The sequence below is a fragment of the Macaca fascicularis genome, chromosome 6 (assembly GCF_037993035.2).
Source record: "Macaca fascicularis isolate 582-1 chromosome 6, T2T-MFA8v1.1".
Lineage (NCBI taxonomy): Eukaryota > Metazoa > Chordata > Mammalia > Primates > Cercopithecidae > Macaca > Macaca fascicularis.
This window is the reverse complement of record NC_088380.1, coordinates 144,338,077-144,353,781: the sequence shown is the minus strand read 5'-3', so window position 1 is coordinate 144,353,781 and position 15,705 is coordinate 144,338,077. Positions and strand designations below refer to the sequence as shown.

General features: G+C 37.8%; 2 protein-coding genes across 53 annotated transcripts in view; one reads left to right on the top strand and one right to left on the bottom strand.

Moving 5' to 3' along the window:
• Window positions 1-15,705, top strand: part of LOC102118988 (myosin regulatory light chain 10-like) — a 113,152-nt gene that overhangs the window by 25,993 nt on the left and 71,454 nt on the right. For 31 of the 50 annotated variants that reach the window (XR_012414101.1, XR_012414107.1, XR_012414110.1 and 28 more), the window contains 2 exons: window positions 4,894-4,985; window positions 5,554-5,607. Coding sequence is in view for 12 of the 50 variants with exons in the window: in XM_073994301.1 (XP_073850402.1) it covers window positions 4,974-4,985; window positions 5,554-5,607 (66 nt within the window). In the remaining 38 variants the exon portion in view is untranslated. Of the gene's footprint in view, window positions 1-4,777; window positions 4,986-5,553; window positions 5,608-15,705 lie in introns of all 50 variants that reach the window. The other 19 variants (XR_012414109.1, XR_012414104.1, XM_073994331.1 and 16 more) reach the window with 2 other exon arrangements.
• On the bottom strand, window positions 827-15,241 carry LOC123574137 (palladin-like). Of its 3 annotated transcripts, XM_065546795.2 has the most exons (8): window positions 15,098-15,241; window positions 14,883-14,960; window positions 8,102-8,170; window positions 7,566-7,676; window positions 6,803-6,865; window positions 4,768-4,909; window positions 2,051-2,164; window positions 827-1,951 (listed from the first exon to the last, which is right to left on the bottom strand). In XM_065546795.2, exons 2-8 carry the CDS (start codon window positions 14,925-14,927, stop codon window positions 1,707-1,709), a joined length of 789 nt encoding a protein of 262 aa, XP_065402867.1. In that variant the 5' UTR covers window positions 14,928-14,960; window positions 15,098-15,241; the 3' UTR covers window positions 827-1,706. The 3 variants fall into 3 exon arrangements, with proteins under 3 accessions (XP_065402867.1, XP_045250857.2, XP_073850437.1); XM_045394922.3 differs by lacking the exon at window positions 6,803-6,865; XM_073994336.1 differs by lacking the exon at window positions 15,098-15,241 and having other exon boundaries at window positions 14,883-14,986.

Sequence of the window (15,705 nt, the reverse complement as noted above, 5' to 3'; positions counted from 1 at the left end):
CTTCAGCATCCCAAGTAGCTGAGACTACAGACATGAGCCACTACACCCAGCTAATTTTTACATATTTTTGTAGAGATGGGATCTCACTATGTTGCCCAGGCTGGTCTAGAAGTTCCGGGCTCAAGCAGTCCGCCTGCCTCAGGCTGCCAAAGTGCTGGGATTACGGGTGTAAGCCACTGTGCCTGACCTAGGCTTACTATTTGTGTGTGTGTGTGTGTGTGTGTGTGTGTTTGTATGTTTGAGACAGTGTCTCGCTCTGTTGCCCAGGCTGGAGTGCAGTGGCGCGATCTCAGCTCACTGCAACCTCCGCCTCCCGGGTTGAAGTGATTCTCCTGCCTAAGCCTCCTGAATAGCTGGGATTACAGGTGTGTGCCACCACGCTCGGCTCGGCTAATTTTTGTATTTTTAGTACAGAAGGGGTTTCACCATGTTGGTTAGGCTGTTCTCAGACTTCTGACCTCGTGATCCACCTGCCTCAGCCTCCCAAAGGCTTGCTATTAAACACAGGTATGTAGAAAAAATTTAGATAATTAGTATTGGCCGTCTTCCCAAGGCAAGCCTAGCATGCTTTGTCACCCAGGCTGGAGTGCAGTGGTGTGATCTCGGCTCCCTGCAACCTCTGCCTCTTGGGTTCAAGTGATTCTTGTGCCTCAGCCTCCCAAGTAGCTGGGATTACAGGCATGTGCCACCACGCCCAGATAATTTTTGTATTTTTAGTAGAGATGGGGTTTCACCATCTTGGTCAGGCTGGTCTTGAACTCCTGACCTCAGGTGATCTGCCCACCTCGGCCTCCCAAAGTGCTGGGATTACAGGGGTGAGCCACCATGCCAAGCCCCTAGGTTATTTTTTAAACAATATTTTGATTTGAGGTTTGCGTTGAGGGGTGGAGAAGTAGCAAATGGTGATGGATTGTGTTGTTTTAAAAATAACCTGGTGGGAAAATTCACTTAACTCAATTATCTTTACCTTTCTACATTTGTTTTCCAAACAGAAGGACAGTTCTGTTTTTATTCTAAGGTCTGTTTTTCTTCATGGATAAAGAAGAAACCTGTATCACAAAATGTTTTACATTTTTATATTGAGATAGGACACTGAATTCTATTTTGGGAAGAGATTCCACTTCTTCAAAATCTTGTGTTATTTCAGCATTGATTTTTCTTTTCCTTTTTGTTTTTTTTTTTTTGGAGACAGAGTCTTGCTCTGTCGCTCAGGCTGGAGTGCAGTGTCACGATCTCAGCTCACTGCAACCTCCATCTTCTGGTTCAAGCAATTCTGGTGCCTCAGTCTCCTAAGTAGCTGGGACTACAGGTGCACATCACCATGCCCAACTAATTTTTTTATTTTTTATTTTTAGTAGAGACAAGGTTTCACCATGTTGACCAGGCTGGTCTTGAACTCCTGACCTCAAGTAATCCACCTGCCTCAGCCTCCAAAGTTCTAAGATTACAGGCATGAGTCACCGCACCCGGCCTGATTTTTTTTTTTTCAATAAGTCTGTGTAACAAACCCTTAAATGTGAATCTAAGCACCAGGCTTAATATTTCAGCCATGGTGAAATGCACACTGAAAGGCAAGGGAGGACCGACACAGTTAAAGTGACTCATGTTAGAATGCAAACTCCCTGAGGACAGGAGCTTTGTCATGATCTGTCTACAGAACCAGGAATATTTGTTGAATGAATGAATGTTGGGCCTGTCTCCCCTTACTACTGTGCTTGTAGCTCAAAAGTATTTCCACTGATGGTACAGAAATCCTTCTTTGGAAACTGGATCTCATGTTCATTATGAGTGACTGGTTCAGGAATAATTGGCGTAAAGTTTATGGTGGTATCATCTGGATTCGTGTCCTTTGTGTAGCTTTCGGTGCTCCAGGGAGAGGAGGCCAGTTTTGGAGAAAGTTTGCTGATGGATAACTTGGGAGGACTCTCTGATTTCTCTACTACTTTTCTTTCTGGAAAATATAATTAATCACGAGTTCAGATGGAAACAAAGATTCTTCCTTTTGACTCAGGGCTGAATTGTAGCAAGGAGATTTTTGAAGAGTTATTACCTGGGGAAACGAAGAGTTTTGCTGTAGAAGCTGCAGTGCCAGCCTCATTTTCTGCAATACACTTGAACTCCTCAGAGTCTTCAGGAAATGCTTCTGTGATAAGGTGCAGACTTCCTGTGGAAAGAGCAGAAATTCAACTTGATTAGCGTATTTGGATGCCCCAAACAGACGTATAGTGTGGGAGGATGTTGGGGAGAGTAGGTACTAGGAATAAATAGATTATTCCTGAGATTAAAAAAAAATCTATCTGATTCAGTATTTTCTCTTCTCAGTGGGCTCATAAAGATAAATATTAAAAATACAACCCCATTGGCTGGGCGCGGTGGCTTACGCCTGTAATCCCAGAACTTTGGGAGGCCAAGGCAGTGGATCACCTGAGGTCAGGAGTTTTAGACCAGCCTGGCCAGCATGGCGAAACCCTGCCTCTACTAAAAAATTACAAAAATTAGCCAGGTGTGGTGGCGGGCACCTGTAATCCCAGCTAATCAGGAGGCTGAGGCAGGAGAACCATTTGAACCCGGGAGGCGGAGATCATAGTGAGCTGAGATCGTGCCACTGTACTCCAGACTGGGTGACAGAGCCAGACTCCATCTCAAAAAAAAACAAGAGAAAACAAAACAAAAAGCCCCATTAATTGTACATTTCAAAATAGCTAGAAGAGAGTAATTTGAATGTTTCTAGTGTAAAGAAAAGTAATTTAGGCGATGCATATCTCATTTACCCTGATTTGATTATATGAATGTATTAAATTATCACATATACCTTGAAAATATGTACATCTAATATATATCAATAAAATAAAAAAAAATCTAAAACAATCCCATCATGGTTCTTATCAACTGCCTCTTAGACATGTCTGTTTTCTCTACTAGACTATGAAATCCTTGAAAGCAGGGATTACATTTTATTCCTTGATTTCTAGAATTCGGTAGCTTTAGTCCTATAGAAACATACTCTGAACTGAACTAGAAATTATCACTACCGTCAGACTTAGACCTAATGTTAATGCAGAGATGGCCACAGTGTGATGGTCATCACACCTTCTTCCTGGACAGTGAGCAGTTTGGATGTTTGATGTCAGGACACCTCCTTACTGCTTCTGTGTAAAGTTCATGAGTCACAAATCCTAACCCAAGTGGGATGACAGGGAGAATGCATATTCTTTGAGAGCAGGGACCTTGTCAGTCTGGTTCATTGCTGTCTTTTTAATACCAAGAACAGAGACTAACCATAGTCTATACTCAGTAAACCTATGTTGAATTAATAAATATATGAATAAAAACACCGATAAATCCCAGTTACTTTGTTTCTTCTGCTGTGTCAGTTCAAGAGTTGGTGTAGGGGAGCCTCAAAAGAGCTCATGAAGGCAAGAGTGACTTAGGGGACAAAGTCTTCTGATGCTAATGTTGATTTAGTCAATTATCAAGATTTTAAGAAATTATAGTTACCAGGAAGGGATGATAAACTTCTGAAAGATAAAACAAGAAACAAGAGAGAGAATTTAAGTGATGATAATTAATTTAGTTGGGAGAAGGGACCATATGTATATGAGAAATACCTGGAAGCAAATACAAAATTGACTAATCTGGAGTCCCAGACAGTAAGTAAATTCTTCAGAAACTCAGAAAAGGTACATAAAGGAATGATAAGTGGCAGGGTACAAGAACTTGATTTTAGTTCTGCTTCTACCACTAAATTGTTCTGTGACCTTGTGAAAATTGCTTTACTTACCCAGACTTTCTTTATCCCTAAGATTAGACTGATTGAATATATCTTCTCTGAATATGAACACTGTTGAACACACTAATACTGAGATGGCCTTTTTCACCCAAGAGAATCATTTTTTCCTAATTTCTTTGATTAAAATAAAATGGAAAATTACATTATAAAAATACTGTAGTATTACCGTAGAAAAATATATGAAAGGTTAATAATGGTTTTCTCTATTTTCAATTTTTTTCTTCGTGTTATGTATTTTCTAGGTTTTTTATAAATTTGTATTACTTTATTTTCAACAATACAACAAATGTTGTTTAACAGAAATATCATATCCTTTTTGTAATAAGATTTTTTTCCTATATGTGATGTGTAAATATTTAGTTATTTTGAATTAATATTTAAATGAGTATATTTTCTTCATTTGGCATAAGAACCATCTTGGATTTGAACACTGGCTTCAGCATTTACTAGCCTTGTGTCCTTGAGCGAGATTTTTTTGTATTTCTAATTTTAGTTATTTAAAAATTAGGATAATAACATATATTTCAAAATGGTTATGAGAGGATTAAATGAGAAATTGTTTATAAAGTATAAACTCATTGTTTAGCATAAGATAGATCATTATACTTACTACCCTTCTCCAAATTAATTATCTTGTAGGAAAATTACCCAATAAAGTAAAAAGTTATATATCAGTTTTTTTATGTTTTACCCTTTAAGAAATGTTTATTCTCATATTTCTTTTTGTTTATATGTCAAGAACTCATGAAAATAAGATTAATTTACGATAAACCAATATTTTCACAGCTATGAAAATTACTCTTTCATCAAAACAGTTTTCTCTGTTGGTTGTTGAGAAATCATTTGGATTTGAAATAGTGATTGTTTAACAGCACAAATCTTTAAACCTTTAAAAAATCAGCAATTAAACTTTAAAATATGAAGTAGACTTCAAGGTTAACTGGAATTAAAAACAATTGAAAGGCTTATCATGATACTTTTCCTCAGAATCCGTAAGTCATCTGAGTTGGTTATCTGCACGTTCTGTCTGTACCAGTGAACTTGAACTGTGGCTGTGTCCTGGATTCTGCATTCAAACATGACTGGCTGATCTCTGATTGTAGGGATGTCTTGAAGATGCTGAAGAATAAACACAGAGTTCAGAGGATGGAAGAAACTGTTTTACCATCTACAATGATTTGATATGCCATTTGCAGTAAGAGTGCATTTTTTTAATCATAATTATTGACAGCTGACTATATCTTAAGGCACTGTTGGGCATTCTTTTGGGCTTTGTAATGTGCTTTACAGTCAGGTGTAAATTATTTTTGTCTTCATAGAATTATATTTAATGAGAAAGTTATTATTTCATTTCACCAAGAGCCATTTTTTTTCAAATTAGAAAACAGATTAGTTGAATACTCTTTCTTTTGTTATATTTGACTATTTTGTTGAATACATATCTAATCACAGATTTAGTCTTTATTATTGGTCACAGTAGCATGGGCAGTACAGTAATCACCCCTTATCTTCAGGGGACACATTCCAAGACCCCCAGTGGAAGCCCGAGACCATGGATAGTACTGAAACCTATGTACGCTGTGTTTTTTCCCATACATATATACCTGTGATAAAATTTATAAATTAGTCACAGTAAGAGATTAACAACAATAACTGATAAAATAGAACAATTATACCAATATACTATAATAAGAGTTATGTGAATGTGATCTCTGTCTCTTTCTCTGAAAATATCTTATTATACTCTATTCATCTATTTTCAGACCGCAGTTTACCGTGGGTTGTTGAAACCACAGAAAGTGAAACTGGATAAGGAGGTGAGTACTATATTGTAATTTGTTAAAGAGCCCTGAATCAGGGAACTTGGGCCAAAATGTTAACTCTGCCACTGGCTGATTGAAGCATGTTATAGGAACTTGGAAAAGACTATTAACCTCTCTGGAACTTAAGTTCTTCGTCTGTGAAATCGGGCTAGCAAAATGTGTGGGGTTTTGAGGCTCATTTCACAAAGGTCTGAAAACTTCCTATAAAGAATAAGAGTTATACAAATATATAAAAAGGGTTTATAGCTAGTTTAGTATCACAATGTATAAATGAATGGATGGCATTTACGTTAAATTTACCCCTTAAATCCTGATCTTTCTCCTCCCTCTACCTGCACCCCCAGAGTACCCTGGAATCTGTAATGATATTTCAGATTATAACTTGGCTGTGAGACCAGAGAGTGGGAATCTGAGGTCTTTCTATCAGGTGATAGACCAGCCTAACCCTTCAGGCTTGATGCCCAGAGGTCTCAGGGCATCTTATAGGGAAGGAATGCAGCAGGAGAGACTTGTAGAAGTAACAGACATGTACCTGACAGCATCTGTTGAAAGTGAGCTTCCAGAATCAATAGCAATGTCACTTACTCTTAATGACATTGTTTCATTTGTCTCCCATCCTGTATCTGGTACAGATTAAATCCCTGCCCTGCATTTCATACTTTGAGCCAGCATTGAGCATTTATTCCAATTCTGCCAGGTTTGGTAATTGGGAGACAGAGAGCTCAGAGAAGGCTCAGCCCTAGTTTTGGTTTGACCTGGGTGATTCAATTGTGCTATTTCCAGTGGGTGAGAGGGAAGATAGTGATTCCTGGCTGTGACCTAATCAGGACTCAGTTACTACTTTGCTTGTTGACTTCAGAACGGCATTTTATGGCTAGTTAAGAGAATTTGACTCTATTTTGAGGTCAGGCAAAGCAGTATCCCTAGAGGGGACAGTCTAAGCATTGCCCTCCAGAGCTGGAGGACTGCCACAGAGCAGAAGTCTAAAGAGCACAGGGTAAACCATGAATTGCTCTGTGACACTGAGCAAATCATTTCACCCCTTTTCAGCCTCATTTTTCTCATGTATAACATGATAATAATCTCTGAAATCCTTTCTGGTTTCCCCTTTTTTTCTTCTCACTGCTTCACTAATGTCTACAACTTATTTATAAAATCTAAACTCCATCATGCAATATGGAGGAGTTACCTTGGTAAACACAGAGGGTATTACACAAGTGGATCCTGACAGGCTGCTGCAGGGACTCTGCATCTGGTTTAAGGAATAAAAGAGAATATGATGCTGTCACTCATACTGTCAAAGCCCTGAAACTCAGGTCCATGGTGGCCAAAAACTAACGGGCTCAGTTCTAGCTGCTACTGACCACACCTTAAGTTTCCTTTATGAAAAGCATGATGCTTCTAATTTCAGTGTCAGTTTGGGTGTTTGCTCCAGTGCTACACTTTCTTCTTTATCCTCCAGCATTCCATTAGCTGAGATGGAGAAATACAACACTGGGCAATTGTATTTGGGAAATGCATATTGGCAAGTATTTAGATACTATATATTAAACGTTTTAAAAAACTTTTAAATTTTACTGTTTTTTTTTCTTCCTCCATATAGTTGTTCTTCTTGGATCTTTTGGGTTTTCAAAAAAGCATCTCCCTCCCCCGCCTTTTTTTTTAAAGTTAGCAGAGAATTCATTCCTCGGATAGTTGGAATACTCTCTTATGGGAACAAGTTCCTAGAAACCAACTGTCCCTTATCGTCTGGCACACAAAGAAAGGGCCAAGTGATAGAGCTACCATGGAGTTATTTCTGAAACCTGTGGCTTTCTTTCTTGTTCTTTTGAGGTCATGTGGCTAGAGGCTTTCTTCATGTATACTTCTTAAGAAAACTGCATTGACTCCTTTTTCTTGGGCCTATGTCTGCATTACTAGGACCCTCTCAGAAGGCTTAAAACTGAACTTACCCTCCAGGTATTAATATACAGTGGTTGAACTAAGGTAGAATAACTTGATCTGTTGTTGGAGGTTTCATTTGCTGGGGAGCTGATGGTCAGAGAAACTCTAGTGGTTTTCTTCTTTATCCGGTGAGGGAAACAAAACCAAACACCATCAAGTGAAAGAAAGATTAGAGGCAACTTGGATAGAAATGCCTCAGTGTATACACATTTGAATGTAGCACATATTTTTACATATAATCCTTATATTTCTCTATATTTGCATAATAATTTTAATACTTTTTTTTTTTACCAATTATTAGTGGATTATGGTTCTGAATAGTTTCACTTTAAATTTGTTTTGTTTCAGTCTGGTAATCAGGGGTGTTATGAAATACTTATGTTGTCTAGAAGAAATAACCTGTAAAGCAAATAATCACTTCAAAGTTTCTCTGCAAAGTCTTAGGTTTTTTTTTTGTTTTTGTTTTTTTTGGTATTTTTTAAAGTGGAACTTTCACTATATTCACACGCAACAAATGCGCATCCACATGAGATTCTGCACTTACTCTGAAATTTCTGTAGCACATTTCAACCACAATCCCAGAGATAAAACTTTTCCTTACTTCCCTGAGCACCTGCAAGAAAGAGAAAAGATAGATTTGGTCTAAATCTCATTGGATTTTAATACAATTTAGTTCCAGTGTGTTGTATTTACACTCGGACTAGCAGCAGGTGTTGGTTACAGACAGGTTAATCCAGAACATCTGGATTCTTTTTTTTTTTTTTTTTTAGATGGAGTCTTGCTTTGTTGCCCAGGCTGGAGTGCAGTGGTGTGATCCTGGCACACTGTAACCTCCACCTTCCGGGTTCAAGCTATCCTCCCACGTGAGCCTCCTGAGCAGCTGAGACTACAGGCTGCACCACCATGTCTGGCTAATTTTTGTGTTTTTAGTAGAGACGGGGTTTCACCATGTTGGTCAGGCTGGTCTTGAATTCCTGACCTCACGTGATCTGCTGCCTCAGCCTCCCAAAGGGCTGGGATTATAGGTGTGAGCCACCATGCCCAGCCCAGAACAACAGAATTCTTAACTCAGGATGGAACTACTTTAGCATGCTCCATTTTAGAAATCCAGGTGTTTGCCTTTATAGACTTATAGCACTGGTGCCTAGAGGAGGTATTGAGTCATTTCTCAAAACATTATTTCAGAGGGCATAAATTAGTATCTGTGAATGTGTGTTTTGGTCTGAAGTCTTCAGAATATTTGTTATGGTAAGAAATATATTGAAACACATTGCTATGCTTACTAAGGAAGGATGTTATCTTAGTCTGTTCAGGCTTGCTATGATACCCTTTAAAATACCTTGCTGGGTAATTTGTAAACAATAGAAATTTATTGCTCACAGTTCTGGAGGCTGAGAAGTCCAAGATCAAGGCACCAGCAGATTTAGTGTTTGGTGAGAGCTGTCTCCTTCATAAATGGTGCCTTGTTGCTGTGTCCTCACATGGTAGAAGGGGTAAGAGAATTCCCTCAAGTCTCTTTTATAAGGATACTAATCCCATTCATGAGATTGGAGCCCTCATGACTTAATCACTTCCCAAAGGCCCCATTTCTTAATGCTATCACATTTGAATATTAGGTTTCAACATGTGAATTTTGGGGGGACATCAGCATTTGGACCATAGCAGATCTTGTCAGTATTCCTATTATCTCCATGATGATTTACTAGAAAAATGTATTTCAATTGTTAGTACCAGGAATAATTGAGCTTCTCCCATGATACTAGTTTAATTTTTCCTCATAGACACTATTAGTCTTAATATTGGTTGTGTTGCTATTTGTGTTAGCTACTTGAAAGTTTAGAGCTCACTTCAGAGCCAATAATTTTTTAATTTAAAATTTTATTTTCCTTAAATTTACATTTAAAGATTCATTTTCAGTTTAGGAAAACTTCTAAGTGTGTTTAGAACAGTCTAGGTATATGAATTTAGTTTTTATAAATTGCATACAATTTAAATACATGAAGTATTTCTAATGAAAATTTAGCAACTAAATTCCAATGTTTTAATGCAAAATACAGTTTTAAAGACTAAGTACCAAAAAGGTAAAATTCTTATTATTATTTTTGAGACGCAGTCTCTCTGTGTTGCCCAACTGAAGTGCAGTGATGCGATCTCTGCCCACTGCAACCTCTGCCTCTTGGGTTCAAGCAATTCTCCTGCCTTAGCATCCTGAGTAGCTGGGATTACAGGTGCGCCACCACACCCAGCTAATTTTTTTTTTTTTTTGTATTTTTTGTAGAGAAGGGTTTTCGCCATGTTGGCCAGGCTGGTCTTGAACTCCTGACCTCAAATGATCTTGCTGTCTCAGCCTCCCAGAGTGCTGGGATTACAGGCATGAGCCACTATGCCCGGCTGCAAAATGAATTTTTATATTGATTGCATGTTGAAATGATAATCTTTTATGTATGTTGTTTTAAAACATATTATTAAAATTAATTTTACCTGTTCCTTTTTGTAATTTTAGTGTTACCATTAGAAAATTTAAAATTATGTATTTGTTGTTCTCTTTTCTTTTTTTTTTTTTTTTGAGACGGAGTCTCACTGTGTCTCCCAGACTGGAGTGCAGTGGCGCAATCTCAGCTCACTGCAAGAAGCTCCACCTCCCGGGTTCACGCCATTTGCCTGCCTCAGCCTCCCGAGTAGCTGGGACTACAGGCGCCCGCCACCATGCCCGGCTAATTTTTTGTATTTTCAGTAGAGACAGCGTTTCACCGTGTTAGCCAGGGTGGTCTCGATTTCCTGACATCATGATCTACCCGCCTCGGCCTCCCAAAGTGCTGGGATTACAGGCATGAGCCACCACGCCTGGCTGTTGTTCTCTTTTCTGATAGGCAGTATATTTTTATTAGATGGCACCATTCTGAACCATGAGCTTTCCTAAAGGGTTAATAAAACTTTCTCAATATCTTCTAAAGTGACTGGTTCATTCAGTTTTTCTGTGTCTCCAGAATAAACTTCGATCGTTTATATTTTCCTCAAAAAATTTTCTTCAAATATATTTTCTTTTTTTTATTTCCAAGTTTTATTTTAAGTTCTGGGGTGCATGTGCAAGATGTGTAGGTTTGTTACATAGGTAAACATGTGCCATAGTGGTTTGCTGCACAGATCGTTCCATCACCTAGATATTAAGCCCAGCATCGATGAACTATTCTTCCTGATGCTCTGCCTCCTCCCACCCCTCATTCTTCGACAGGCCCTAGTGTGTGTTGTTCCCCTCAATGTGTCCATGTGTTCTCATCATTCAGCTTCCACTTATAAGTGAGATCGTGTGGTATTTGGTTTTCTGTTCCTGCATTAGTTTGCTGAGGATAATGGCTTCCAGCTCCATCCATGTCCCTGCAAAGGACATGATCTTGTTCCTTTTTATGGCTGCATAGTATTCCATGGTGTATATGTACCACATTTTCTTTATCCAGTCTATTATTGGTGGGCATTTAGGTTGATTCCATGTCTTTGCTATTGTAAATAGTGCTGCAATGAATATACATGTGCATATATCTTTATAATAGAATGATTTATATTCCTTTGGGTATATACCCAGTAATGGGATTGCTGAGTCAAATGGTATTTCTGCCTCTAGGTCTTTGAAGAATTGCTACACTGTCTTCCACAGTGGTTGAACAATTTACACTTCCACCAACAGTGTAAAAGCATTCTTTTTTCTCCACAACCTCGCCAGCAGGTTCTCTATTCCGTTCCATTGGTGTATGTGTCTGTTCTTGTACCAGTACCATGCTGTTTTGGTTACCATAGCCTTGTAGTGTAATTTGAAGTTGGGTAGTGTGATACCTTCAGCTTTATTCTTCTTGCTTATGATTGTCTTTGGTATTTGGGCTCTTTTGTGGTTTCATAGGAATTTTTAAATATTTTTTTTTCTAATTCTGTGAAGAACGTCAATGGTAGTTTAATGGGAATAGCATTGAATCTATAAATTGCTTTGGGCAGTATGGCCATTTTTACATATTGATTCTTCCTATCCATGAGAATGGAATATTTTTCCATTTGTTTGTGTCATCTCTGATTTCTTTGAGCAGTTGTTTGGAGTTGTCCTTGAAGAGGCCCTTCACTTCTCATTAGTTGTCTTCCTAGGTATTTTATTCTTTTTGTGGCAGTCATGAATAGGATTTCATTCATGATTTGGCTCTCATAGAGCCAATAATTCAACAGAGATTAGAGTTAGGATCTCCTAAACTTGTGACCTGATACTTTTTTTACACTTTATCTATGATGATTTATTTCCTCAAACCAACATTTAGGTCACATGGCCCCACAAAGAACTTTTATATTATTTCCATGTAGGAGAGGTTGATTGGAAGATGTAGGTTAGCCTAAATAACAAAATATGGTAATTTCCAGAAAGTCATTGGTTTATGGAAATAGAATATCTAAAATTGTAACTATTTGAGAAAATTTAGGCCATAAGTTTGTATTACACAACAATGCTTTAATGAAAACAAATTAGTTCCCACTTAAAAGTCTTTTATATATAGTGTTTGTTACTATTATTAGAACTAGATTTATCTAATCTCCTCCTAATCTCAATATATAATCTCTTAATACTTGGTGGCTCTTTTCAGTCTTTAAAAACCCTTTATCATCTTGAAGTTGTATTACTATATCAGGCTTAATTTGCTTTAGACTAAAATTTAGGTGATATAAAAAGATTTATTAATGCTACTTCATGTTTTATTTGTTAAGGTAGATAGTGGCTACAGAATGTACCTTTTATTATTATTTAAACTGTACATATATATTCTATTAACTCTTTCCTATGTATATAGTATTTTATAATAAATTCATAAGATTAAAATAAATCTGTGAACCGAAGCTGCCTTTTGTTTTTGTAAGAGTCAGTTTTTTCATTTTCTTCTTCTTCTTCTTCTTTTTTTTTTTGAGATGGTGTCTCACTCTGTCGCCCAGGCTGGAGTACAGTGGCGTGATCTTGGCTCACTGCAACCTCTGCCTCCTTGGTTCAAACTATTCTCCTGCCTCAGCCTCCTGAGTAACTGGGATTACAGGCACGCGCCACCATGCCTGGCTATTTTTTTTGTATTTTTAGTAGAGACAGGGTTTCAACAAGTGGACCAGGCTGGTCTTGAACTCCTGACCTCAGGTGATCCACCTGCTTCAGCCTCCCAAAGTGCTGGGATTACAGATGTGAGCCACCGTGCTTGGCCAGTTTTTTCATTTTCAAAGAACAGATAGTATTCTCAGTAGTTCAGAAGAAGATAAATTCAGTTCTATGGATATGCATTAGATAAAGTATTATAAACATGCATAGATTACCTTTATGTCTAAAATTAGGCACAAACAGAAAGAGCCTATATCTACATATTCTCTAAACAGGGTAGAATCAAACTTTGATGTGCTAGCTGCATTTGCTTGACTTGGATCATTTTTCTAAAAATGAAAACTTCACAGTCAAACTCTTGGATTGGTGAATGCTTCCTGAGGCCTCTTTTGCTGAGACTCCAGAAACAACACAAAGGATTTTGGAGTTAACTGACACAATTAAATTATATGAAAAGCTCAATAGTGCAAAAGATTAATAATAGGTTCATCTTAATAATATCATAAGATGTTAGAAACCTTAATGTCATAAGACATTAAATCATGCCAGTGACATCACAAGACAGTGCATGATCACCTGGAAGGCTTTGAGAAGTAAGTGCTAGAAATAAGTAAGGAGACAGAAGCTTGATTGGTCTAAGGTCAGTGTGGACCTTCAACTGAATTTTGAAGCATGTTTAGAATTGGAAAAGATGAGGTATGTATGTGAGATGAGGATTGAGGGTGAATGGTAGTGGGGGATGGATAGGGAAGGGCACTGAGTAACATTCACGGAACATTAAACTGTGTGCCAGATACTGTGGCTTGTACCTTTATCTCGAGGGTGAGGCAAGCAGCCCATGACCATTAGATGGTGTGGAATACTCTGGGATCAGATTGTTTTCATTTACTATTAGGTATGTTAGGTTTCCCTCTAAGTCTCATGATCCCCATCGGTTAAAAAGACACAATAGTAGTGTTTATTTCTAGGGTTAGATAGCTTACAAAAGCACGTAATTTATAAATGATAAATATCAAGCGCTCAATGAATGTTAGCTGCTATTATTATTGTGATGATGGTTGTTATATGGAGATCCAGGGGATAGTCTACCCTTCCTCAGAGGTTACTAATCTAGGCCTCTTTGATATTTCTTTTCTTGTGAACTTAGAACTTCTATAATACACTTTTGTTTTAAATAATCTATTATCATGTACTTTCTTTGGAAATTCCTCAAGATCAGGGATCTTTTAATATGTAATATGTCTCCCATCCCCAAAGTGTCTGGCCTACTGTTGAACACATAGGTGTGGAGTTGGTTGATTTTGCAGATTATTGCACAGGGAGATGTTACATTTTCCTAGGAGGTGTATGTTGCCTTGTGCTATTTTCCTCAACCCCACCTGACAAATAAAAGCAATTGATATAGAAGGATTCCTCCTCTTTTGACCTTGGCAGTAAATCCTAGTATTACACCAGCCATCTTAGGTGAGGTTAACCAATCCTATGATTGCAGACCAGGAGATGACATGAGAAATCTTCTTGCCTAACGTCTTTGGAGAACAAAAGTAAGGTTCAGAGAGAGTATGTTATTTGTCCAAGGTCATGCAATCTGTTGGTAGAAGAGTCAGGATTAGAATCTAAATCTCTTGTCTTCTAGTGCAATCCTTGCAGGTTTATAGCAAATGGACTCTATTACTCGATAAATTCAAAACTGTGGATATTATTCTGAGTAGTTGAGACTGTAATTTTAAAAATCTTTTATTAGATTAGAATGTGTTTATGGTTCTGAATTTAGTAAGGGAATAGTTCATTACCAGAACATCCATTACCAGACAGTCTATTAAAGTCCCAGAAGGACTTTACTTTTAAAAGGACTTAAAAGTACTTTTATTTTGTATGTAAGCTCCATGAGGATGGAGACTTAGTCTGTTTTGTTCACTCCTGAATCCCTAGTGCCTGGAATAGTGCCAGGCACACAGGAGATGCTCAATAAGTAATTGTCGAATGAATAAGTTGGCTTTGTTGGCAGTATTGATTGAGACTTCATTTGGGAATGTTTGTGACTTCCAGAGAGTCTAAACCTTAAGCATCAAACTCTGGAAAGAAACCGTGGAAACACCAGGGAAACTTTGGCTTCGGCAAAAAGATAAAAATGAAATGCTTCCCCCTGTGGGAAGAGAAGGATTACATGAGAGAGTATATATGAAACTTCTGGAACTTTTTGGAAGAAACATACCTTATAAGTAAATGTAAGGTCAGTTGGTGCAAGAGGATAAAACATCCTCTAAGCTTCTGGCACATCTCAAAGGAATAGCTGGAAAAGATTAGCAGAATAGTTTTGGTGGTGTGTGGAATTCAGGCTTTTGCCACCTTGAAATTGTTCTATATCCTTAAGCTAATGAAAACAAAAAAGAGAAAATTCTATCTTTATAAAGAGAAGGGTCTTTGTACCTGGCTTCTTAATGTTCATGATGCTCCTCCTTCTAAGCATGAACAGTCAAGCTTCATGGGCAAGTCACCCAGCAGCCCCTGCTATCATTTAATCCATGGGGTGGGGAGGCCAAGCAGGAGTTTCCTGTTTCCTGTCCCTGATCTTCCAACCAATGAAAAAAGACAGTGATTACTAATGGAACAAAGAAGTGCCCTGAATCTTACTTTGGGTATATTGCTGAGTCATATGATCTGTGTCTGAAATTGATAAAAATATAGAAAGATCAAGTAATATGGTGAAAGAGAGCACTAATTCAAGATTAAGGAAATCTAGATTCTGTTTTAGGGCTGTCGTTTATTAGTTATGATTTGGGCAAGACCTTTGGGGTCTCAGTTATATTAGAAGTGAGATGGTCCCTGAGGTTTCTTCTAGGTCTAATATTTGCTATTTTAAAACATTTTTAAAAAATCTCAAGGTTTGATCATGCTTTAAAATCTCTAATTTTCAGAATTACCAGAGTAGATGAATTTCCATCAGAGGATAAGAGAAAGAAAGATGAACATTGGTGCTTAAAGCAAAAGCAGTCAGCACTTAAGGCACTGGCTTTGACTGCCACTTCAGAATGCAG

Bases quoted from the DNA above. Each gene is read 5' to 3' on its own strand.
- LOC123574137 (XM_065546795.2), bottom strand. From the start codon at position 14,927: ATGTTTTATCCTCTTGCACCAACTGACCTTACATTTACTTATAAG. The intron at 7,677-8,101 runs GTAAGTGCAGAA...CACCGGATAAAG, and splicing joins TGTGCTACAGAAATTTCAGA to AAGAAAACCACTAGAGTTTC. The intron at 6,866-7,565 runs GTAAGTTCAGTT...TCCTTAAACCAG, and splicing joins TGTATATTAATACCTGGAGG to ATGCAGAGTCCCTGCAGCAG.